This window comes from Pseudophryne corroboree, chromosome 5 (genome assembly GCF_028390025.1).
Source record: "Pseudophryne corroboree isolate aPseCor3 chromosome 5, aPseCor3.hap2, whole genome shotgun sequence".
In the NCBI taxonomy this organism is placed as follows: Eukaryota; Metazoa; Chordata; class Amphibia; order Anura; family Myobatrachidae; genus Pseudophryne; species Pseudophryne corroboree.
The window spans coordinates 446,956,620-446,981,319 of record NC_086448.1 but is presented as its reverse complement, the minus strand read 5'-3'; the positions used below and the strand labels follow the sequence as shown (position 1 = coordinate 446,981,319).

The 24,700-nt window shown below is 47.0% G+C and overlaps 1 protein-coding gene across 1 annotated transcript in view; it reads right to left on the bottom strand.

The window, feature by feature from the left end:
- Window positions 1-24,700, bottom strand: part of LOC134929613 (dynein axonemal heavy chain 5-like) — an 837,675-nt gene that overhangs the window by 103,153 nt on the left and 709,822 nt on the right. Inside the window, exon 74 of the mRNA XM_063925200.1 lies at window positions 23,187-23,319. Coding sequence (XP_063781270.1) covers window positions 23,187-23,319 — 133 coding nt within the window. The remainder of the gene's footprint in view (window positions 1-23,186; window positions 23,320-24,700) is intronic.

The window sequence follows — 24,700 nt, the reverse complement described above, 5'->3', positions numbered from 1 at the left end:
CAACTCTTTATGTGCAGGAGGGAGACGAGGCTGACAGCACACACTCAATAAATCAATAGATGATCTCACACGGGAACTGCATCTGGGCAGTCAGGGGCTGATTTCTCACGTGCGCGCCGGGAGTATAGAGGGTCCCCAGCTCCATAACCCCGCAGCAACCCCACCAGCCAGGGCCCCTTCAGAGAGTGTGCGGGCTGTGCAACCGTCACGTCACCGAGCGGCCAGTTCACAGTACAAAGCAATCCCTGAATCACAGCAGGCAGGCGAGCGCGCAGGGCTGGCAAGCCGGAGGGGGACGGAAGAAGCTGCAGTCCCAATCAAGAAGTTCAAGCAGGGCTGCTTCAGGAGGGCATCCGCCTAGGCAGAGACGCTAGAGAGCTCCGCTTCACAGTGCCCAACAGTCCGATCCTAGCCGCGGCGGGCGCACAAGCCCCACAGCCACTCCGTCACAGCATCGAGCGGTCAGTCCACCGCACACGGCCGTCCCCGCACCAGCGCAGTAAGCAGACGGGCATGTAGAGCCGGCAAGCCGGAGGACAGAAGGAGCAGTGCTGCCGTTTCAGCGAAGATGTCCGTATAGGGCAAAGCCAGGAGGAGATCCACTCAGGTCGAGACTCCAGAGAGCTCCGTCCCACGGCACCCAACAGTCCGGTCACGAGCCAGGACAGCCCCGGCTCCAGCCACAGCAATCACGGCCAGCCGGGCCGAGGAAGACACAGCTGCATGGACTCAAGATGACTAGGAAAGGCAGCAATCATTGAGGTGAGGTGGTATCGGGGAGAGAACTAGCCAGGCGGAAGGGCAGGGGGTCCCGTCACTCACCATGCGGCGGCCCGATCACGAGCCAGACTCCGGGGAATAGGGCTCTCAGCCAAGTCACCCACCTAATAAAGATATCGCCGGGTTCTGTTAGAAGTCAGGGAGCATATCCCGTGCAGAGTTTTGAGTCAGGCAGATTAGAACCGGGTGGTTGACAACGGATAGAGTCCGTATGAGCTGAGCTCTTCTAAAATGTGGCCATCTTGGATGCGCCACCCACCGGAAGTCAAAGAAAATTATTTAAATAGAAACATCAATAATCTAGCCGAGCAAGGCCCTTATTTCTAAGAAAGAAAGGAAGATTGTGATTACTTTGGGCTGAAAATGGTAGTGAAAACCCGATTAGCAAAACCATTCCCTACCATTCCCTCCCAGGGCCGTCTTTTCATATGGGCTCAATGGGCACTTGCCCAAGGGCCCCAGGATTATAAGGGCCCTAGAATGGCTGAGGGTCCCCTTTCCAGGGGTACCAGATTTTTGAAAATCGGCCCTGGAGAACCGGAGATATCTGACTTCAAAGCAGTAGTCCCCATCCAAGTCTGTTAATTGCTCTTCACAGCCAGATATCTCGGGTTCTGTCTGACTTAGCTTTTGGAGCATATCCTCAGAAAAACTCTGGCACTCTCCCCTTTTGGTGGACACTGGCAGCTTGTCTCTACTATGCCCAGAAACAGAGATATCAGCCTTCAAACAGCTGGTCCCTGCTCCAGCTCCACACGCCTGATATGCAGTTTTATATTTTTGTTGGTGGCTTGTTCTGGCTCCTGAACTCTGATTCCCAAGTCCCCAGTACCTCCTTAAAGATGGGACGCTCTAGTTTTTTTTATCCCATTCAAAGCTAAGACATTTATTTTCAGGAACTTGAGATATCTGCAGTCAACCAAGCTGTCCTCCCACCAGAAAATAATGAATAATAAGCCCACTCCACTATCCACCCCTCCCCTACGTATTAAACACCCCCTACTACCCTGGAAGTCATGTACCAGGGCCCCTTTATTCAGCCCAATGCCCCCTCCTACAGTTTAATGTTCTCTCTCCCGCCCCATCTGTGCAGTAAAGGAGTAATTAGCAGAAATTATTGCTCCAGATCCTACATGCTGAGTGGAAGATAGAACACCCCCTACCGCCCACGGGACATCAGAGCTGCCGCTGATAGCACCCCCCCACCCCTACCGCTGGAGGATGGGTAGGGGGCCCAGTGCATTGCTGTGCCCAGGGGCCTACACTGCTCTTAAGACAACCCTGTCACCTCCTGCTGCTTAATATGGCTTTGCAATTCAATATGAAACTACTAAATGAAAGTGCCACCAAGCCAACAATAGGTCCTTTAAATGAATACGAAGTTAATACAATAAAACAATCCAAAATTAATATTAATCCAACTAAATTCATTATCTCAAGGCTTTTTAAGGGTAAATATTCTATAAACAGTTTTGCAAAGGAGCAAGGAAGATGCAGATGCACTTACAGTATTTGTGATAATGGTAATTATGTTAGTAAAAATAAGATTTTACTCACCGGTAAATCTATTTCTCGTAGTCCGTAGTGGATGCTGGGAACTCCGTAAGGACCATGGGGAATAGCGGCTCCGCAGGAGACTGGGCACAACTAAAGAAAGCTTTAGGACTACCTGGTGTGCACTGGCTCCTCCCTCTATGACCATCCTCCAGACATCAGTTAGGATACTGTGCCCGGAAGAGCTGACACAACAAGGAAGGATTTTGAATCCCGGGTAAGACTCATACCAGCCACACCAATCACACCGTATAACTCGTGATATTATACCCAGTTAACAGTATGAAATATAACTGAGCCTCACTAACAGATGGCTCATAACAATAACCCTTTAGTTAGGCAATAACTATATACAAGTATTGCAGACAATCTGCACTTGGGACGGGCGCCCAGCATCCACTACGGACTACGAGAAATAGATTTACCGGTGAGTAAAATCTTATTTTCTCTGACGTCCTAGTGGATGCTGGGAACTCCGTAAGGACCATGGGGATTATACCAAAGCTCCCAAACGGGCGGGAGAGTGCGGATGACTCTGCAGCACCGAATGAGCAAACTCAAGGTCCTCCTCAGCCAGGGTATCAAACTTGTAGACTCTTGCAATAATGTTTGAACCCAACCAAGTAACAGCTCGGCAAAGTTGTAAAGCCGAGACCCCTCGGGCAGCCGCCCAAGCAGAGCCCACTTTCCTCGTGGAATGGGCTTTTACAGATTTAGGGTGCGGCAGTCCAGCCGCAGAATGTGCAAGTTGAATCGTGCTACAGATCCAGCGAGCAATAGTCTGCTTTGAAGCAGGAGCACCCAGTTTGTTGGGTGCATACAGGATAAATAGCGAGTCAGTCTTCCTGACTCCAGCCGTCCTGGAAACATAAATTTTCAGGGCCCTGACTACATCCAGCAACTTGGAGTCCTCCAAGTCCCACGTAGCCGCAGGCACCATAATAGGTTGGTTCACATGACAAGCTGATACCACCTTAGGAAGGAATTGGGAACGAGTCCTCAATTCCGCCCTATCCATATGAAAATCAGATAAGGGCTTTTGCATGACAAGCCGCCAATTCTGATACACGCCTGGCCGACGCCAAGGCCAACAGCATGACCACTTTCCACGTGAGGTATTTTAGCTCTACGGATTTAAGTGGCTCAACCCAATGCGACTTCAGGAAATCCAACACCACGTTGAGATCCCACGGTGCCACTGGAGGCACAAACGGGGGCTGACTATGCAGCACTCCCTTAACAAAAGTCTGAACTTCTGGCAGTGAAGCCAGTTCTTTTTGGAAGAAAATGTACAGAGCCGAAATCTGGACCTTAATGGAACCCAATTTTAGGCCCATAGTCACTCCTGACTGTAGGAAGTGCAGAAATCGACCAGTTGAAATTCCTCCGTTGGGGCCTTCCTGGCCTCACACCAAGCAACATATTTTCGCCATATGCGGTGATAATATTTTGCGATCACATCTTTCCTAGCCTTAATCAGCGTAGGAATGACTTCCTCCGGAATGCCTTTTTCAGTTAGGATCCGGTGTTCAACCGCCATGCCGTCAAACACAGCCGTGGTAAGTCTTGGAACAGGCAGGGCCCCTGCTGCAGCAGGTCCTGTCTGAGCGGCAGAGGCCATGGGTCCTCTGAGATCATTTCTTGAAGTTCTGGGTACCAAGCTCTTCTTGGCCAATCCGTAACCACGAGTATAGTTCTTACTCCTCTCCTTCTTATTATTCTCAGTACCCTGGGTATGAGAGGCAGAGGAGGGAACACATACACCGACTGGTACACCCACGGTGATACCAGAGCGTCCACAGCTATCGCCTGAGGGTCCCTTGACCTGGCGCAATATCTTTTTAGCTTTTTGTTGAGGCGGGACGCCATCATGTCCACCTGTGGCCTTTCCCAATGGTGTACAATCATTTTGAAGACTTCTGGTTGAAGTCCCCACTCTCCCGGGTGGAGGTCGTGCCTGCTGAGAAAGTCTGCTTCCCAGTTGTCCACTCCGGGAATGAACACTGCTGACAGTGCTAACACATGATTTTCCGCCCATCGGAAAATCCTTGTGGCTTCTGCCATCGCCATCCTGCTTCTTGTGCCGCCCTGCTGGTTTACATGGACGACCGCCGTGATGTTGTCTGACTGGATCAGCACCGGCTGGTGTTGAAGCAGGGGTCTAGCCTGACTTAGGGCATTGTGAATGGCCCTTAGTCCCAGAATATTTATGTGTAGGGAAGTCTCCTGACTTGACCATAGTGCTTGGAAGTTTCTTCCCTGTGTGACTGCCCCCCAGCCTCGAAGGCTGGCATCCGTGGTCACCAGGACCCAGTCCTGTATGCCGAATCTGCGGCCCTCTAGAAGATGAGCACTCTGCAGCCACCACTACAGCGACACCCTGGCCCTTGGAGACAGGGTTATCAGAATATGCATCTGAAGATGCGACCCGGACCACTTGTCCAACAGATCCCACTGGAAGATCCTTGCATGGAACCTGCCGAATGGAATTTCTTCGTAAGAAGCTACCATCTTTCCCAGGACTCGCGTGCATTGATGCACCGACACCTGTATTTGTATTAGGAGGTCTCTGACTAGAGATGACAACTCCTTGGACTTCTCCTCCGGGAGAAACCCTTTTTCTTGTTCTGTGTCCAGAACCATACCCAGGAACAGTAGACGCGTCGTAGGAACCAGCTGCGACTTTGGAATATTCAGAATCCAGCCGTGCTGTTGTAGCACTTCCCGAGATAGTGCTACTCCGATGAACAACTGCTCCCTGGACCTCGTCTTTATAAGTAGATCGTCCAAGTACGGGATAATTATAACTCCCTTTTTTCGAAGGAGTATCATCATTTCGGCCATTACCTTGGTAAATACCCTCGGTGCCGGGGACAGACCAACGGCAACGTCTGGAATTGGTAATGACAGTCCTGTACCACAATTTTGAGGTACTCCTGGTGAGGAGGGTAAATAGGGACATGCAGGTAAGCATCCTTGATGTCCAGTGATACCATGTAATCCCCTTCGTCCAGGCTTGCAATAATCGCCCTGAGCGATTCCATTTTGAACTTGAACCTTCGTATATAAGTGTTCAAGGATTTCAATTTTAGAATGGGTCTCACCGAACCGTCTGGTTTCGGTACCACAAACATTGTGGAATAGTAACCCCGGCCTTGTTGAAGGAGGGGTACCTTGATTTCACCTGCTGGAAGTACAGCTTGTGAATTGCCGCCAGTACTACCTCCCTTTCTCCGAGGGCAGCAGGCAAGGCTGATGTGAGGTAACGGCGAGGGGGAGTCGCCTCGAACTCCAGCTTGTATCCCTGTGATACTACTTGCAGAACCTAGGGATCCACCTGTGGGCAAGCCCACTGGTCCCTGAAGTTCCCGAGACGCGCCCCCACCACACCTGTCTCCACCTGTGGAGCCCCAGCGTCATGCGGTGGACTCAGAGGAAGCGGGGGAAGATTTTTGATCCTGGGAACTGGCTGTCTGGTGCAGCTTTTTCCTTCATCCCTTGTCTCTGTGCAGAAAGGAAGCGCCTTTGACCCGCTTGCTTTTCTGAAGCCGAAAGGACTGTACCTGATAATACGGTGCTTACTTAGGCTGTGAGGAAACCTGAGGTAAAAAAATTTCTTCCCAGCTGTTGCTGTGGATACGAGGTCCCAGAGACCATCCCCAAACAATTCCTCACCCTTATAAGGCAGAATCTCCATGTGCCTTTTAAAGTCAGCATCACCTGTCCACTGCCGGGTCCCTAATACCCTCCTGGCAGAATGGACATTGCATTAATTCTGGATGCCAGCCGGCAAATATCCCTCTGTGCATCCCTCACATATAAGACGACGTCTTTAATATGCTCTATGTTAGCAAAATATTATCCCTGTCTAGGGTATCAATATTGTCTGACAGGGTATCAGACCACACTGCAGCAGCACTATCCATGCTGAGGCAATTGCAGGTCTCAGTATAGTACCTGAGTGTGTATATACAGACTTCAGGATAGCCTCCTGCTTTTTATCAGCAGGCTCCTTCAAAGTGGCCGTATCCTAAGACGGCAGTGCCACCTTTTTTGACAAACGTGTGAGCGCCTTATCCACCCTAGGGGATATCTCCTCTGGCGGGAAAGGGTACGCCATCAGTAACTTTTTAGAAATTACCAGTTTCTTATCGGGGGAACCCACGCTTCTTTACACACTTCATTCACTCATCTGATGGGTGAACAAAACACTGGCTGCTTTTTCTCCCCAAACATAAAACCCCTTTTTTGTGGTACTTGGGTTAATGTCAGAAATGTGTAACACATTTTTCATTGCCGAGATCATGCAACGGATGTCCCTAGTGGATTGTGTATATGTCTCAACCTCGTCGACACTGGAGTCAGACTCCGTGTCGACATCTGTGTCTGCCATCTGAGGTAGCGGGCGTTTTTGAGCCCCTGATGGCCTTTGAGACGCCTGGGCAGGCGCGGGCTGAGAAGCCGGCTGTCCCACAGCTGTTACGTCATCCAGCCTTTTATGTAAGGAGTTGACATTGTCGGTTAATACCTTCCACCTATCCATCCACTCTGGTGTCGGCCCCACAGGGGGCGACATCACATTTATCGGCATCTGCTCCGCCTCCACGTAACCTTCCTCATCAAACATGTCGACACAGCCGTACCGACACACCGCACACACACAGGGAATGCTCTGACTGAGGACAGGACCCCACAAAGTCCTTTGGGGAGACAGAGAGAGAGTATGCCAGCACACACCAGAGCGCTATATAATGCAGGGATTAACACTATAACTGAGTGACTTTTCCCAATAGCTGCTTGTATACACAATATTGCGCCTAAATTTAGTGCCCCCCTCTCTTTTTAACCCTTTGAGCCTGAAAACTACAGGGGAGAGCCTGGGGAGCTGTCTTCCAGCTGCACTGTGAAGAGAAAATGGCGCCAGTGTGCTGAGGGAGATAGCTCCGCCCCTTTTTCGGCGGACTTCTCCCGCTTTTATATGGATCTCTGGCAGGGGTATTTTACACATATATAGCCTCTATGACTATATATTGTGTAGATTTGCCAGCCAAGGTGTATAATATTGCTGCTCAGGGCGCACCCCCAGCGCCCTGCACCCATCAGTGACCGAAGTGTGAGGTGTGCATGAGGAGCAATGGCGCACAGCTGCAGTGCTGTGCGCTACCTTGGTGAAGACCGAAGTCTTCTGCCGCCGATTTCCAGGACCATCTTCTTGCTTCTGGCTCTGTAAGGGGGACGGCGGCGCGGCTCCGGGACCGGACGATCGAGGTCGGGCCCTGTGTTCGATCCCTCTGGAGCTAATGGTGTTGTCACACCCCGCGGGCAGCGGTGGCCGCGCTTACCGCTGCGGGTGTCCTGGATGGCCTGGCGTCTCTCCCCTCCGGCGGCCTCGGGGGTCCGGCGTCGGGTCGGCGGGTCTCTCCGGCGGCTCCCGGAGCGAGGGCGCCGCCATGCTGCTTTAGATTAGGTAGGCGGAGCGGGGCTGACGTCATCTGCCCGCTCCGCCAATCAGACCAAGGCGGGAGGTTCAAAGCCAGACGCCGAGCAGGGAGCCGGCGCCTGTGTATCATCGTTCTGCTTGTCTGAAGCAGTGATTTCCAGAGCTCCCTTGTTCCTATTTTCCGCTGTGTCTCCAGTGTCTCCAGTGTCTCCAGTGTCTCCAGTGTTCCAGTGTCTCCAGTGTCTCCAGTGTCCCAGTGTCTCCAGTGTCTCCAGTGTCCCAGTGTCTCCAGTGTCTCCAGTGTCCCAGTGTCTCCAGTGTCTTCACGCACCTCCGTGCCTCCAAGCGCCCGAGCGCCATCACGCACCTCCGTGCCTCCAAGCGCCCGAGCGCCATCACGCACCTCCGTGCCTCCAAGCGCCCGAGCGCCATCACGCACCTCCGTGCCTCCAAGCGCCCGAGCGCCATCACGCACTTCCGTGCCTCCAAGCGCCCGAGCGCCATCACGCACCTCCGTGCCTCCAAGCGCCCGAGCGCCATCACGCACCTCCGTGCCTCCAAGCGCCCGAGCGCCATCACGCACCTCCGTGCCTCCAAGCGCCCGAGCGCCATCACGCACCTCCGTGCCTCCAAGCGCCCGAGCGCCATCACGCACTTCCGTGCCTCCAAGCGCCCGAGCGCTATCACGCACCTCCGTGCCACCAAGGCGCCTGAGCGCCATCAGCACCTCAGTACCTCGGCACCTCAGTGCCTCTGTTCCTCAGCACTCCGGTGCCTCAGCACCATAGAACCTCAGCACCTCGGAGCCTCTGCACCTTAGTATCGCAGAACTCCAACACCTCAGTACCTCGGTGTCTCAGCACCTCAGTGCCTTCAGCACCTCAATAATACCAGCATCTCTGTACCTCAGCACTCAGCACTTTCACTAGTCTTGTTTTTCAGGAGACCTTCATCATTCCTCCGTGCTTCCTGCTTACCGTCTTCATCCTGTATGAAGAAGACCTACATCCGGCCATCTCTATTGCGACCCAGTAGCGGTTCCTCTTCCCTGTCACCGGAAGAAGCCCCGAGTCCACAACACCCTTCGACCAGGTCAGTGATAGTATACACAGGCCACATGGACCCGGGGAATCGGAACCCAGAAGCAAGTGCCATCCAGGATCTGGTTTCCCGTGTACAGAGTCAGGAAGCGGCGCAAAACCAGGTGATGCGGTATCTCCAAGAGCTATCCGGCAGGTTGGATCAAATTCAGGTTTCCCTGGCTTCAGTAGTTCCAGTTCCAGCTCCAGTACCCACTCCGGCAGTCGTTCCTGTTAATGCTCACGCAGTGTCCGGTACCAGGTCACGCCTTCAGCTTCCCACTCCCTCTCGCTACAACGGCAACCCGAAGAATTGCCGTGGTTTTCTTAACCAGTGCGAGGTGCAGTTTGAACTCCTCGCACACAATTTTCCCACGGATCGATCCAAAGTAGCATACATTATTTCCTTGCTTGAGGGTTCAGCGTTGGAATGGGTGTCTCCTTTATGGGAGCGATCTGATCCTTTGGTTTCCAACTACACTAATTTCATCTCATCTTTCCGCCGGATCTTTGATGAGCCTGGCAGAACGGCCGCTGCCTCTTCAGATCTTCTTAGAGTTCGACAAGGCTCTCGTTCAGTGGGTCAGTATGTGATTCATTTTCAGACCATAGCTTCCGAATTGCGCTGGGATAATGATGCCTTACGGGCCGCTTTCTGGAACGGGCTGTCCGACCGTCTTAAAGACGAATTGATTACAAGAGATTTGCCAGATTCCTTGGAACAGTTGATCTCGCTCTGTGTGAAAGTGGATCTCCGCATGCAGGAACGAGTTGGCGAACGTTCTCGGTCTGATCGGTGCAGATTCCGGGCTCCTCCGTCTAAACCATCGGTTACGACAGCTCCAGACGAACCCATGCAAATTAATCGGTCTCGACTGTCTCCAGAGGAGCGACAGCGTCGGCGTGAGAACAAACTTTGCCTCTACTGTGGAGCCGCGGATCACTTCCTCAAGTCTTGCAAAGCTCGCCCGGGAAACGGGCAATCCTAGCCTGTTCCGGGGAAGTCAAGCTGGGTGTGGTTTCTCAATCTTCTCCAGAAGTGGACTGTTTACTCTCAGTATCTTTGTCTACTAAAACAAAAGTCAAGACCGTTATGGCTCTTTTGGATTCAGGTGCTGCAGGGAATTTTATTTCTCTTTCCTGCGCCCAGAGTTTGGGTTTGAAATTACAGTTGGTCGAACGACCTATTACTATTACAGCCATTAACGGGGTTCAAATTCCTAACGCCTTGATTACGAGTCAGTCTGAGTCAATTCAGCTACAAGTGGGAGCTTTACATCATGAACAACTGAAGTTTCTAGTTATTCAGGAAATGTCTCACGATCTCGTTTTGGGTTTTCCCTGGCTCAGGCTACACAACCCTCATGTCGACTGGGGGTCGACACAAATAATTTCTTGGAGTCCTTTCTGCCGATTGAATTGTCTTACTCCTGTCGTTCCACTCCGTGCGTCGGCCAAGTTGGACGTGGAGTTAGTTCCTGAGGCTTATCGAGAGTTTTTGGATGTCTTCTCGGAACAGGCGGCTGATAAATTACCTCCGCATAGGGCTTGGGACTGTCCCATTGAGCTCATTCCTGGGAAAATACCGCCTCGAGGTCGCACTTATCCTTTGTCGGTTCCAGAGACACAAGCTATGTCTGAGTACATTAAGTCGAATTTGCAGAAGGGCTTCATCCGTCCCTCCACTTCTCCAGCGGGAGCTGGCTTCTTCTTTGTAAAAAAAAAAGATGGAGGGCTGAGACCATGCATCGACTATCGTGGTTTAAATGAAGTCACCATTAAAAACAAGTATCCTCTGCCGCTCATCACAGAGCTTTTTGATAGAGTGCGTGGAGCTCGAGTATTTACTAAGCTTGACTTAAGAGGAGCATACAACTTGATACGTATTCGTCAAGGAGATGAGTGGAAGACGGCTTTCAATACGAGAGATGGGCATTATGAGTACCTGGTAATGCCATTTGGCCTCAGCAACGCCCCCGCTGTCTTTCAAGGATTCATTAATGAAGTCTTTCGGGATATGTTGTATCTGAATGTAGTAGTCTATTTGGATGACATTTTGATTTTTTCTAAGAATCTTTCTGAGCACCGACTACAAGTTAAGGAAGTACTCCTTCGGTTGCGCAAGAATCATCTTTATGGCAAGATCTCCAAGTGCACCTTTGAGGTTCCTTCTATTTCATTTTTGGGCTACATTATTTCTGGAACTGAATTGCGTATGGATCCGGAGAAACTTTCGGCCATCCGGGATTGGACTCAACCTCTTTCCTTAAAAGCAGTGCAACGATTTCTAGGATTCGCAAATTATTATCGGAAATTTATAAGAGGTTTCTCTACCATCGTGGCACCTATTACGGCTCTGACTAAAAAAGGGGCTGACCCAAGCAATTGGCCTTCTGAAGCAATAGCAGCGTTCAAACAGTTGAAGACCGCCTTTATATCTGCTCCCGTACTTCAGCAGCCAGATTTCCTAAAACCATTCTTTTTGGAGGTTGATGCTTCCACGGTAGGCATAGGTGCTGTACTCTCGCAATACGCCTCAGATGGGAAGTTGCATCCGTGTGGGTTTCATTCTCGCAAGTTCTCCCCTGCTGAACTAAATTACACCATCGGAGACAAAGAGCTACTGGCAATTAAATCTGCGTTGGAAGAATGGAGGTATCTTCTGGAGGGTGCTAAACACTTAATCACAATTTTTACGGACCACAAGAATTTACTGTATCTAAAGACGGCCCAATGTTTGAACCCCCGTCAGGCGAGATGGGCGCTCTTCTTTACCAGATTTTCCTTTATCATCAAGTATCGGGCTGGAATTCTAAATACCAAGGCGGATGCCCTATCCCGTTCAGTGATGGCTTCCGATGAGGAGAATACTATGGGGAAGGCATTAATCCTCAGTCCCATCTCTATTTCTGCAGCTCCCACTAGGTTGGGCCCTCCTCCGGGAAGAATGTCGGTACCAGTTAAATTTCGACCGAGACTGTTGCAGTGGGCACACACTTCTAAGTTTTCTGGTCATCCGGGAATTCAGAAAATGTGGGAATTTCTGCGAAGATCATACTGGTGGGACACTATGAAAAAAGATGTTCAAGAGTATGTCAATTCGTGTCCTCAATGTGCTCAGCACAAAACTCCACGTCTGCCGCCTACGGGTTTGTTGCATCCTTTGTCCATTCCTAAAAAGCCTTGGACTCATATCTCGATGGACTTTGTTACTGAATTACCGCTCTCTAAGGGTCATAATACCATTTGGGTGATCATTGACCGATTCTCTAAGATGGCACATTTTATTCCGTTGACCGGATTACCCTCCGCTTCCAAGTTGGCCCTGTTATTCATCCAAGAGCATTTCCGCCTGCACGGGTTACCTCTGGAAATAGTCTCAGATCGGGGAGTACAGTTTACAGCGAGATTCTGGAGAGCCCTCTGTTCAACTCTACAAATTAAGCTCAAATTCTCTTCTGCTTACCATCCACAGACTAATGGGCAAACTGAACGCGTCAATCAGGATCTAGAGACTTTTCTCCGTATTTACCTTTCCCCTTCTCAAGATAACTGGGTGGAGTTGTTACCGTGGGCTGAGTTTGCCCACAACCATTTTTATCATTCTTCTACTGGTGAGTCTCCATTCTTTATTAATTATGGATTTCATCCCCAAGTTCCGGAGTTGCCCATTTGTCCTCCAGAAGAAGTTCCTGCTGCAGCCTCAACTCTTCGACATTTCACTCAAATTTGGAGCCGAGTTCATGCCAATCTTAAGAGGGTTTCCGGTCGCTATAAATTCTTTGCGGATAGGAAACGACGAGCAGCTCCTCAATATAAGGTTGGTGACAAGGTATGGCTCTCTACCCGCAATCTTCGTTTGAAAGTACCCACCATGAAATTTGCCCCAAGGTTCATTGGTCCTTTCTCAGTGCGGCAAGTCTTGAACCCGGTCGTTTGCAAATTGGAGTTGCCTTCCCACCTTCGAATTCCAAACTCCTTCCACGTCTCTCTCCTCCGCCCCCTCATTCTAAATCGGTTCCACTCAGCATCTCCTAGGCCAACTACTACTGTGTCTGAAGCTGGGACAGAATTTGAAATCAAAGCTATTCTTGACTCTCGTTATTTTCATAAGAAATTACAGTACTTGGTAGAATGGAAAGGTTATGGTCCTGAAGAGAGAAGTTGGATCAATGCTACTGAGGTAATGGCTCCCCGACTGGTTCGAATCTTCCATTCCAGACATCCAACTAAACCCGGAAAGTGTCCAGGGGCCACTCCTGGAGGAGGGGGTACTGTCACACCCCGCGGGCAGCGGTGGCCGCGCTTACCGCTGCAGGTGTCCTGGATGGCCTGGCGTCTCTCCCCTCCGGCGGCCTCGGGGGTCCGGCGTCGGGTCGGCGGGTCTCTCCGGCGGCTCCCGGAGCGAGGGCGCCGCCATGCTGCTTTAGATTAGGTAGGCGGAGCGGGGCTGACGTCATCTGCCCGCTCCGCCAATCAGACCAAGGCGGGAGGTTCAAAGCCAGACGCCGAGCAGGGAGCCGGCGCCTGTGTATCATCGTTCTGCTTGTCTGAAGCAGTGATTTCCAGAGCTCCCTTGTTCCTATTTTCCGCTGTGTCTCCAGTGTCTCCAGTGTCTCCAGTGTCTCCAGTGTTCCAGTGTCTCCAGTGTCCCAGTGTCTCCAGTGTCTCCAGTGTCCCAGTGTCTCCAGTGTCTCCAGTGTCCCAGTGTCTCCAGTGTCTTCACGCACCTCCGTGCCTCCAAGCGCCCGAGCGCCATCACGCACCTCCGTGCCTCCAAGCGCCCGAGCGCCATCACGCACCTCCGTGCCTCCAAGCGCCCGAGCGCCATCACGCACCTCCGTGCCTCCAAGCGCCCGAGCGCCATCACGCACTTCCGTGCCTCCAAGCGCCCGAGCGCCATCACGCACCTCCGTGCCTCCAAGCGCCCGAGCGCCATCACGCACCTCCGTGCCTCCAAGCGCCCGAGCGCCATCACGCACCTCCGTGCCTCCAAGCGCCCGAGCGCCATCACGCACCTCCGTGCCTCCAAGCGCCCGAGCGCCATCACGCACTTCCGTGCCTCCAAGCGCCCGAGCGCTATCACGCACCTCCGTGCCACCAAGGCGCCTGAGCGCCATCAGCACCTCAGTACCTCGGCACCTCAGTGCCTCTGTTCCTCAGCACTCCGGTGCCTCAGCACCATAGAACCTCAGCACCTCGGAGCCTCTGCACCTTAGTATCGCAGAACTCCAACACCTCAGTACCTCGGTGTCTCAGCACCTCAGTGCCTTCAGCACCTCAATAATACCAGCATCTCTGTACCTCAGCACTCAGCACTTTCACTAGTCTTGTTTTTCAGGAGACCTTCATCATTCCTCCGTGCTTCCTGCTTACCGTCTTCATCCTGTATGAAGAAGACCTACATCCGGCCATCTCTATTGCGACCCAGTAGCGGTTCCTCTTCCCTGTCACCGGAAGAAGCCCCGAGTCCACAACACCCTTCGACCAGGTCAGTGATAGGTGTCCAGTAGCCTAAGAAGCCCAAGCTAGCTGCAAGCAGGTAGGTTCGCTTCTTCTCACCTTAGTCCCTCATAGCAGTGAGTCTGTTGCCAGCAGATCTCACTGAAAATAAAAAACCTAAATATATACTTTCTTTTCTAGGAGCTCAGGAGAGCCCCTAGTGTGCATCCAGCTCAGCCGGGCACAAGATTCTAACTGAGGTCTGGAGGAGGGTCATAGAGGGAGGAGCCAGTGCACACCAGGTAGTCCTAAAGCTTTCTTTAGTTGTGCCCAGTCTCCTGCGGAGCCGCTATTCCCCATGGTCCTTACGGAGTTCCCAGCATCCACTAGGACGTCAGAGAAATATAGCTTTTATTATATAGCTTTAAAATATTATAAAGAGCTAAATTTTATCTGTATGCCTAAAATATGTTCCTCTCTCAGGATGTTCTAGACATAACCATAAACTGCTGTTAATAATCTTTGTAGCGGTGTTATACCCTCTCTGAGAGATATAAAGGTGAAGGTGTTAACTATACTCTCAGCTCCAATCTATTTGTGAATATAAATCAATCAATGTTCCCATAGCGATGATCTATACCCGTTTACTATTAAACAGAAGAAGCTCTCCATAGGCTCATAAAAACCGCTAATCATTTTATCTCACATATAATTGGTTATACATCTCTTACAAAAGACTACAGCATCACTGTGGTTGGGCAGCGGTTGTGAACCGCCCTCCTTGGTAAAAATGTACGTCAACTTTTGGGTTTCAGTGTATCACATGTGAAACCCTCACTCCGAAGAATTTTCAAAACTCTTTACAGAATAATCATGTATCTAGAGTATCGACTCTCTGGAGCACCATCAAATAATGAATACAATAATCATATACTATTAACAGAGGCACCAAGGGGGGAGGCAGGGTTACTCTATACCAAGGCCGGAACTTGGTAATGGGGCCTGGCTCTGCCGCATCCCCTCGCTCTTTCCCAGTGCAGTGGCAGCGAGAGAGATGCACAGCAGCAGCAGCCTCTCTCCCCAGCCCAAAACAAGCTGCTGTGTGCTGGGCTGCGAAGAGTCCAGAGAAGCTGCAGAACCAACCCCTTTCCCTGTTTACACTTTTAAAGGGTAAACTTACAGTATGTTCAAAATTTTATTTGTATGCTGTATTTGGGTGGGGGGGTATTGGTTTATTTATTAAATTGTTACTGATTGGGATAGCTAAAACTTCAAGAACAGGTAGGAGGTGAGCAATGGTCTGCAAACCATTTATTTCGGAATTGCCCTGCTTTATTCCTATGTAGGGACAGTTGGGAAATATGTTCCACGTCACACTGTCCTGCACATGAAAGGTAGCGGAATACAGTATATGTTACTGCAGTGCAGGCTCCCCGTCACAAACACCCCCTGCATTCCGGCCATGCCACTCTGTGTCACTGTGATACTCACATGCGGGTGTAGTATGGCTGACCGGCGGTCTCCCTGCGGGGAGGGGCGAGTGCAGCAAGCCCCTTGCGGGTTCGCTGCGCTCGCCACGCTGCGGGCTCGGTGGCGACCTACGGTCGCCACGGGTTCTATTCCCACTCTATGGGTGTCGTGGACACCCACGAGTGGAAATAGTCCCTGTTGGTCGGCATGCCGACCATCGGGATAGTGGGGGTCGGGAGGCTGGAGGAGGTCATGTGACCGTTGGTCTCCCGACCGTCGGTCACATGAATACCACCCCTCACATGCATTTACTGCTCTGCCTTCTGCCAATTTGACCCCATTTACCAACAACATGAGGCCACCTTCAGAATATTTTTCAGGCAACTTTAAATTCTTAATCTGCCACTGGTTATAATATTCGTTTTCATTTGTGTAATCTGACAGATTTTTTTTTTAAGTATAAATAATGTAACGTGTATATTTCACTTCCCTATGACACGTAAAAGAAGTTATATGTCATCAAATATTTCATCACAAAGTACTGCATATTATAATATTTAGCAAATTGTACCGTCATGAAAATGTAAAAAATGTCACTACTGAAATTATACTAGTGAATGTATAAACTGCTGTAAATGATATATGTATAAATGTTTAGCTCTGATGCATTCATGAAACACCTGTGAATTACATGACATAACACCGTGCATACTGCATAGTATAAGCATATTATAGTCATTGCCCCAAAGTAAAATCATCAGTCTGCCGCACTGCTATGGCCAGGGGCACAGCAAGAACTTTGTAACACTTTGAAGGGACCCCTCCCTGTCCCAATGCTTCTAGAAAGACACCCCTCCGCAGCAGTTGTTAATTGTATGCCCCATAATGGTGCCCTGGTTTATTTTGTGAACCTAAAATCTAGGATTACCATGTGGAAACCCACTGATTTCACGTAGACGGCGGAATCAATGGGTTTCCCCATGCGTGAACCCCTGATTGTGCCGTTTTCTCACAGAATTTACCTTGCAGCTCATGAAGCAGGGTAACCTCCACTAATTTTGTAAGTCCGGTTGCGGCAATATGCTGTGGGGAGAACTCCATGGCTAACTGAATATACCAGTTACTGTTACCAGTGCATATTGTGCCACATTACAGCACCTCCAGTTCATATTATGCCACACTATAGTGCCTCCACTTTATATACTGTGCACATTACAGTGCCCCCAGTTCATATTATGCCACACTCCACACTATAGTGCCTCCACTTTATATTGTGCCACATTACAGTGCCCCCAGTTCATATTATGCCACACTTTAGTGCAGTGATTTTCAACCTTTTTGTACTCGCGGCACACCGAACAATATTTTAAAATTGCCAAGGCACACCATCAGTTCCCCACAGAAAAAAAACAAAAAAAACACACATTGGCCCTCACAGTAAAAAAAAATCCACACATACATTAGTCTACACAGAAAAAACAATCACATTGCTCCCCACATAAAACATGTTGTTCAATACATAAATCCTATTGCTCCCCACATAAATCAATTACATTGCTCCCCACATAAATCATGTTGCTCACACATAAATCAATCACATTGCTCCCCACATAAATCCTACTGCTTCCCACATGAATTATTCACATTGTTCCCCCCATAAATCCATATTCTCCCCACATAAATCCTATTGTTCCCCACAGGAGAAATAAAATACATTTTAGCCCCTACCGGTCATCTGTCCTCCTTCCTGTCCCTCAGTGGCGAGGGTTGTTCATAGTGGAGTGCTGCGAATACTGAGCAGCGGGCTCAGTTGGGCAGGTGTGGATGTGAGTAGGCAAAGAAAACTGTGTATGCAGGCGGGAACTGGAAGATGTGTATGAAGGCGGGTTGGCTGGCTGGGTGGTGAGACGTGGCGGCAGTGACCTATGATATCACACCGCTGCGTCTTCAAAGCATACAGTAGGTCACAGCCGGAGCACGACTGATCCTCTAAGAAGAGCCCAGGCCAACAGTTCACTCTGAAGGTGCAGGAAGCTGCTCTGTTTCCGCGGCACACCTTGCAACTGGTCTCGGCACACTAGTGTGCCACGGCACACTGGTTGAAAAAGCCTGCTTTAGTGCCTCTACATAATATTATGCCACATTACAGTGGCCCACTTCATACTATGTAATATTATAAACTAAGCCCTCCAGATTATTTTATACCACATTACAATGAGCAGATCTAGTGGAGTAAATAGATATACAGTATTGTAGGCCCCAAGGCAAAAGTTTTTACAGACTCCTATGTACCACCCAATGGTGAAAAATGTATACAGTATAACACGAGGAACTGTGATAAGGAAGGTGGGTCCCTCTCAGCTCCGGTCCTCATAGCAGCTGAACTCCCTGCACCTGTGGTAGCTACGCTCTTGGCTATGACCCTTTAATTACACTTTTCCCAGTATCCTTATAATTTCCTTTATTGATTAGGGGTTACGGTCATTAGGTCGACACAACTTAGGTCGACCAATGAAGGTCGACAATGCCATCAGGTCGACAGGTCAAAAGGTCAACATGAGTTTTAAAAAAAATATTCTTTTTTGGATTTTTGCATACTTAACGATCCACGTGGACTACGATTGAAACGGTAATCTGTGCCGAGCAAAGCGGTAGCAGAGTGAGGCACCTTGACCAAAGCATGATGAGCGAAGCGAGCCATGCTAGGGGACACAGTGCACTAATTTGGGTTCCCCGTCACATTACGGAGAAAACTATACCAAAAACTGTCAAAAACCTTATGTCGACATTTTGACCTGCCGACCTAGTACATGTCGACCTAACGCCCATGTCGGCTTAATGGCAATGTCGACCTTCAGTGGTCAACCTAATGAGTGTCAACTCAACACCCCATACTCTTGAGTAGATTGCCCACATATATACAACAGACTACAAATGTATAAATGATCAGTCAACAATAGATGCTATGTTTTAACTGTAATATTATGTTTTAATATTATTTGAATGTCACAAAAAAATGTATCAAATGTAGACATATTGTTCCATACTTTCTCTATAACTGCGTGATATCAAAATTCAAGCCCACTGCCCTCTCCTAAAATATCTCTCCTCTTGAGATAAAATGCATTTGGCTTGTTCACAAAACGAATAAACAACCAAAGCAGGAAGAAAATGTAGAATTCCTGCAGGTAGAGTACTAGAGGTTTAATGGGTTTTGTTATATACAGTACAGTAGCTTTCCCACCATCAGGCTGTTAGATAAAACGGTAATTTTCTGTATGACCTTAGTGTGAGGAGCGATATTAAATTATCAGTACCACCATACAGTCACTTGAAATGTATGAACTTAAAACATTATATTTAGTTGCGTTTAGTGCAATTATTTCAAACTACATCTTGTTTCCACCATAGGACCCTGAAAGAGTGCATGTCCTGCATCTATCAAAAGTATTATAATCTTTAAAGTTCAGGTTCTCTTGCTTACAGTGCACTTCACTGAAAGGTTACTTGGTGGAATGATATTTCAGATTCAGGTGACATTTATAAAGGTAGCAATTGAAGAGCTATGGATATTTTTCCACATGTTTAAATTAAGAGATATTATATTTTAAGTTGTTGACAACTGCATTTTTTTTCAATAAATACATTTCTCTTAAGAGTTCATATTTTTTTGTGTTATTTTATACAACCCTTTCTCTACCCCAAGACTATTATACCCTGGATTGTTCAACAATTCAAGATTATTTCTGTATTCCATCATCACCTGTATCATCACCACATAAGGAAACGTATCTGAATGCCTCAGGTTCCAACATACTGGTAGAACTGACAGCTGGCTGATAGAACGGACAAGCAAGTGTGTCCAATTGAGAGGCTCTCAGACAATTTTCCTGCATCACTCTAAGTACAACAGAGTATGGAGCACAGCATGCAGGAGAACTCCTGATTATATACCCCATAAATCAAGTAACACATCTTCTTCCCACTTAATAATCTCAAACTTGCTTACTCTCCTGGAAGGTGCGGGAGACTCCCGACTTCTCGGGCAATTCCTGGAGAGCCTTCCCGTTTAATGGATGTTGCCAAGATGGAGTGACTTCTATTGGTTGTCAAGATGACAAAGTAGCTGGAAGGCCAATGTAATTTGCACAGGCTGTGGTCAATTTTGCCATGCTTTGGGAATTCCCTCGTACATTCCCCCAGGCAAGGCATTACCTCAGTGCAGCTATTATGTGGCTTTCAGCTCCAATCTCCTCGTGCTTCACAGCAAGCCATTTCCAGTCACTGTGCTATTTTACAAGTTTCATGTGACACCTTGCTTAAGGTTTTAATTGACTCACAAAGAAATGTATCTGCAAGTTAAAATAAATGTTTCTCATCTCTTTCACAAGGTCTACTTCTTACAGACAATTTCTAGCTGGTATGTCTAGTTCATATGTATGTCTTAGATGTCAGACACTGAAGGCATGCCAGCACACTTATCTTTGGAGTTGTCCTCTGAAATATTCTTATAAACAGGTTAGAAAATATGCCATAGACAATTTAGATGATTATATACCTCTAAGACAGGAATGGGAGATGTTTGGTATTCTTCCATCAAGGCAAAGTATTACCAGGGATTGTAAAAAGCTGTTATTATTAGCACTGCAGTGCCAAAAGCCATTTTGCAGACCTGGATTAGTCCTACTTCTCCTATTTCAGCTTAATTTAAAGACAGGTTGTACATATATTTAATATGGACAATATGGGCATAGATATAGAAATCATACTGGATAAAGGAAGACTAGTGTCCAGATTCTTTGACAACTGCGAGAGTTATTTAGACACCTTTCATCTGGGATTTAAGATTAATATACAAAACTCTCTGAATACTACTACATGGTATGGGTATAGGATACTTTCGGATGACCCCCAGTGATAATTAACTTTTAGAGGTCAATTCAATTAGACTTGAGGGGGAAAGTTGGCATTATAACGGCATGGAAATGCTGCCAACAGCACCTCGACTCGCCCATTTGGCCCATTCTTCACCCGGACTTTGTGGATTTTTGTACACAGTCCTATGAAGCTGCAAACAAAAGTCTGCAAGCCTAGCGGTACTGCAGGTGCTGCATGTAACCGCTCTTACTCGATCCCATGAGTAATTCATGACTATCCGAATCATAGCCTTAGTGGCAGAGTGGTTTGTAAGATAGTGGCTGTCCGCTGGCCCACATGGATCCTCATCTATTTTCCCTACTTTAAATATTTTGGGAATTTTGTTTAATATCATACAAGCATGACAGACGATGAATTTAGTTTTTCAGAGATTCTGTTACTTCTCAGAATTTGACACTATTTATAGTTCATGTAAGATACACAGAGTGGACTTTTCTCTCTAATTCAAGCTTTTGTTATTTATGTCTGAACATTTTAATGTTACTGGAAAATGTAATACAAATGCTCATTTGTTTAGTATACATATATATATATATATATATATATATACACATACATACATACATACATACATACATACATACAGGTTGAGTATCCCTTATCCAAAATGCTTGGGAGCAGAAGGATTTTGGATATCGGATTTTTCCGTATTTTGGAATAATTGCATACCATAATGAGATATCATGGCGATGGGACCTAAGTCTAAGCACAGAATGCATTTATATTTCATATACACCTTTCATATATATTTCATATACACCTTATACGCACAGTCTGAAGGTAACTTTAGCCAATATTTTTAATAACTGTGCATTAAACAAAGTGTTTGTACATTCACACAATTCATTTATGTTTCAACTACACCTTATACACACACAGCCTGAAGGTCATTTAATACAATATTTTTAATAACTTTGTGTATTAAACAAAGTTTATATACACTGAGCCATCAGAAAACAAAGGATTCACTATCTCATTCTCACTCAAAAAATTTCGGAATATTCCGTATTTCAGAATATTTGGATATGGGACACTCAACCTATATATATATATATATATATATATATATATATGGACAAAGATAGCCAGCATCCAATCAAATGACCTTTTAGGATGACTGGCACTGCTTTACCACCGTTTTGGATATATACTCCCTACTATGATGTTTTTTGATTCTGACATGTGAATATCCAGTCTCCTATGCTTTGATGCACTTTTTTGTAATGCACTGCACTTTTTCATTGTTACATGCAGTAACAAATAAAATGTGATTTTTTTCATTGAATTGGATGTTGCTGGCTATCTTTGTCCATATTGAAACCGTTATGAGCCTTGCACTCCGCCTTGTTGGATTGTAATGTGTGCTGCTTGCCTCATTTTATTGAAGCGGGACATAAAACAGTATTTTTAGACTTACTTAAATCCCTTTATCTGAATCCATTGGAAGACACTGGTATTGAGTCTCCATTAGGATACTGGCACTTCAAAAAATGTTAAGTATTTTATGTTCCTCCTTCTTATACATCCTCATTCTGCAAGGAACTCCATTATACCTCTAACCAAACAGTCAGCACAAAACAGAAAAAGAGAGAGACACAACTTACTGCTGGCGTCTGCCGTCACAATTATTCAATTCCATATAAGCCTTATTGAGACTATCATCCCTGAGCACCCAGAGGAGCGGCTGATGCATTCTTGGAAACAATGCCTTGTCTGGTCAAGTGATTGTGCGACTTGTCTGGTCAAGTGATTGTGCGACTTGTCTGGTCAAGTGATTGTGCGACTTGTCTGGTCAAGTGATTGTGCGACTTGTCTGGTCAAGTGATTGTGCGACTTGTCTGGTCAAGTGATTGTGCGACTTGTCTGGTCAAGTGATTGTACGACTTGTCTGGTCAAGTGATTGTGCGACTTGTCCCATTTTGAGACGAGTTGTTTTGAAATACCCTTCAATGGAACCATGCAAAGTGCAAACTGCACAGCTTTGGATGTGAAGACCATCTTTCCTAGGACTCTCACACAGAAATGAATGGGCATATCTATATAAGAGCTAACAGGCATGTTACCATAGTGGCAAAGAAGTTATTGATAGTCACTTCTCTAGATCTGAAAATGGCAGCCATTACTGCAATAACTTTTGTGAATAACGAAGAAGCACTTATCTTACTGATAAGTTAGTGGAAATGTAGGACCCCAGTCACTACGTGTGTCGGCAGTGAGCATAGCACCTCCTAAGATCTCTATGGACTGCAGACTGGTCAAATCAAATACAAGTAATGGCAAATTCAAAAGTGATATCAAGGCTATTGATGCATCGTAAAAATAAACACCCTGCCCTAGAGGCACACTAAAGTTCCTGCAAGGTTGGGATATGTTACAGGAAGGAGTATAAAATGCTTATTTAAAGTGTTAACATCTAAAGAAGGTTAGAAGTAGGACAGAAAACTTGTATAATATGACACAATTTTATATGTAGAATACATTACCATCGATTGCCAGCTTAAGGTCAACAAGTGTACTTCTAACTCTTGCAATTACACGCTGCATGCGATCAATTTCCTGACGTAGAAAGATATTCATTGGCTGAAACGGACCCATCTTTTGAAGTCGAGCCTTAACCTGTAGCACAAAGATTTCGTAATAAATTAGAATCTGCATGAGAGAAAATAAAACGATCCAACCCATGAGATTTTTTTTCTCTGCCAACTTGTGACTCAATGTAATATGCTGATTTTTAGATAATATCCTGGGAATGTTGCAACTATCTAAACATAAAATACAGCACTTTCATACCTTCTGGTTTGCATTAAATTACACATGTTCCTCAGGAACATGGAATCCCTTCTTGCCCATACCTAATGAAGCTGTGTGCTGAAGAGTGACAATGAAGAGAGTGACAGGGCTGCACATAACACACACAGACCTACAGCCTCACTGAGACATTAGACACACATGTACTCACAGGTATTATTAAACATAGAAATACAGGAAAGGACTGAACTTTTGTCTCAGTTCAGGGACAGTTGCAATTGGCAAATAAATATGTGATGGTCCTTCAGTGCTGTGCATACCACTAACGGGTGTATGGCATTGAATGAGTGTTTTAAAAAAGGGGAAAGGGGCTGGGTGTGACCCGCTGCTATTGAAGAGTGTGCTGTGCCATCGTCTTGTGCACAAGCTGTCACTCAATGCCAGCACTCTGTCCTGAAACCTCACTTATGCACACAGGCACACTAATATCTAAAAAGCAATCCTGCATGCATATGTACATAAATACATACATATTCAGTACACAGACACACACACACACATATATATATATATATATATACACACACACACATATACTGTACATACATGTGTCTGTACAGTACATACAAAAATTTGGGGCCTTTTTCATCCAGTTAGTGACAAATGTTCGGAAACCTAACATTCCTATTTACAGCGATTTACGGATGAGTTTCGGTGCTATTTATCATCCCCTCCAGTGCCGGGACAGCTGCTCTGATAAGCAGCTAACATGACCAGCAAAAGCCCAGGAGCAGAAACCCAGCCTGCCATTTCTGGATTGCTTTAGTAAATCTATCTTAATGGTCAGATATTATTAGAGGGGAACAACTGTTCTGGCACTTACAATTTAACTATCAATAGCAATTTGGAAAAAAATGTTAAGTGTGTTTGAAAAGCTGTATTTTACATCCCTACATGTTAAATTAAGCAGGTTTATGTGTATTTGGGCGAATTCCCAAAAATGTTGTGTTTATAGCTCTGCCAATATGTAATGAAATTCTCAGCGTTTAGAAAAGGCTGACTATTCCTGTCAGTGATGAACAGTTTTTTCCCAGATTTTATAATAAAACTTGATTTTAATATATTCTTTTCATCCCACCTTCATACAATTTGCTCATCTACATATTTGCACCTAATTGTACTCTGCATTTAAATATGACAGACAACAGACTTATTCGCTCAATACTTTCAATACATTCATTCTGTTAAA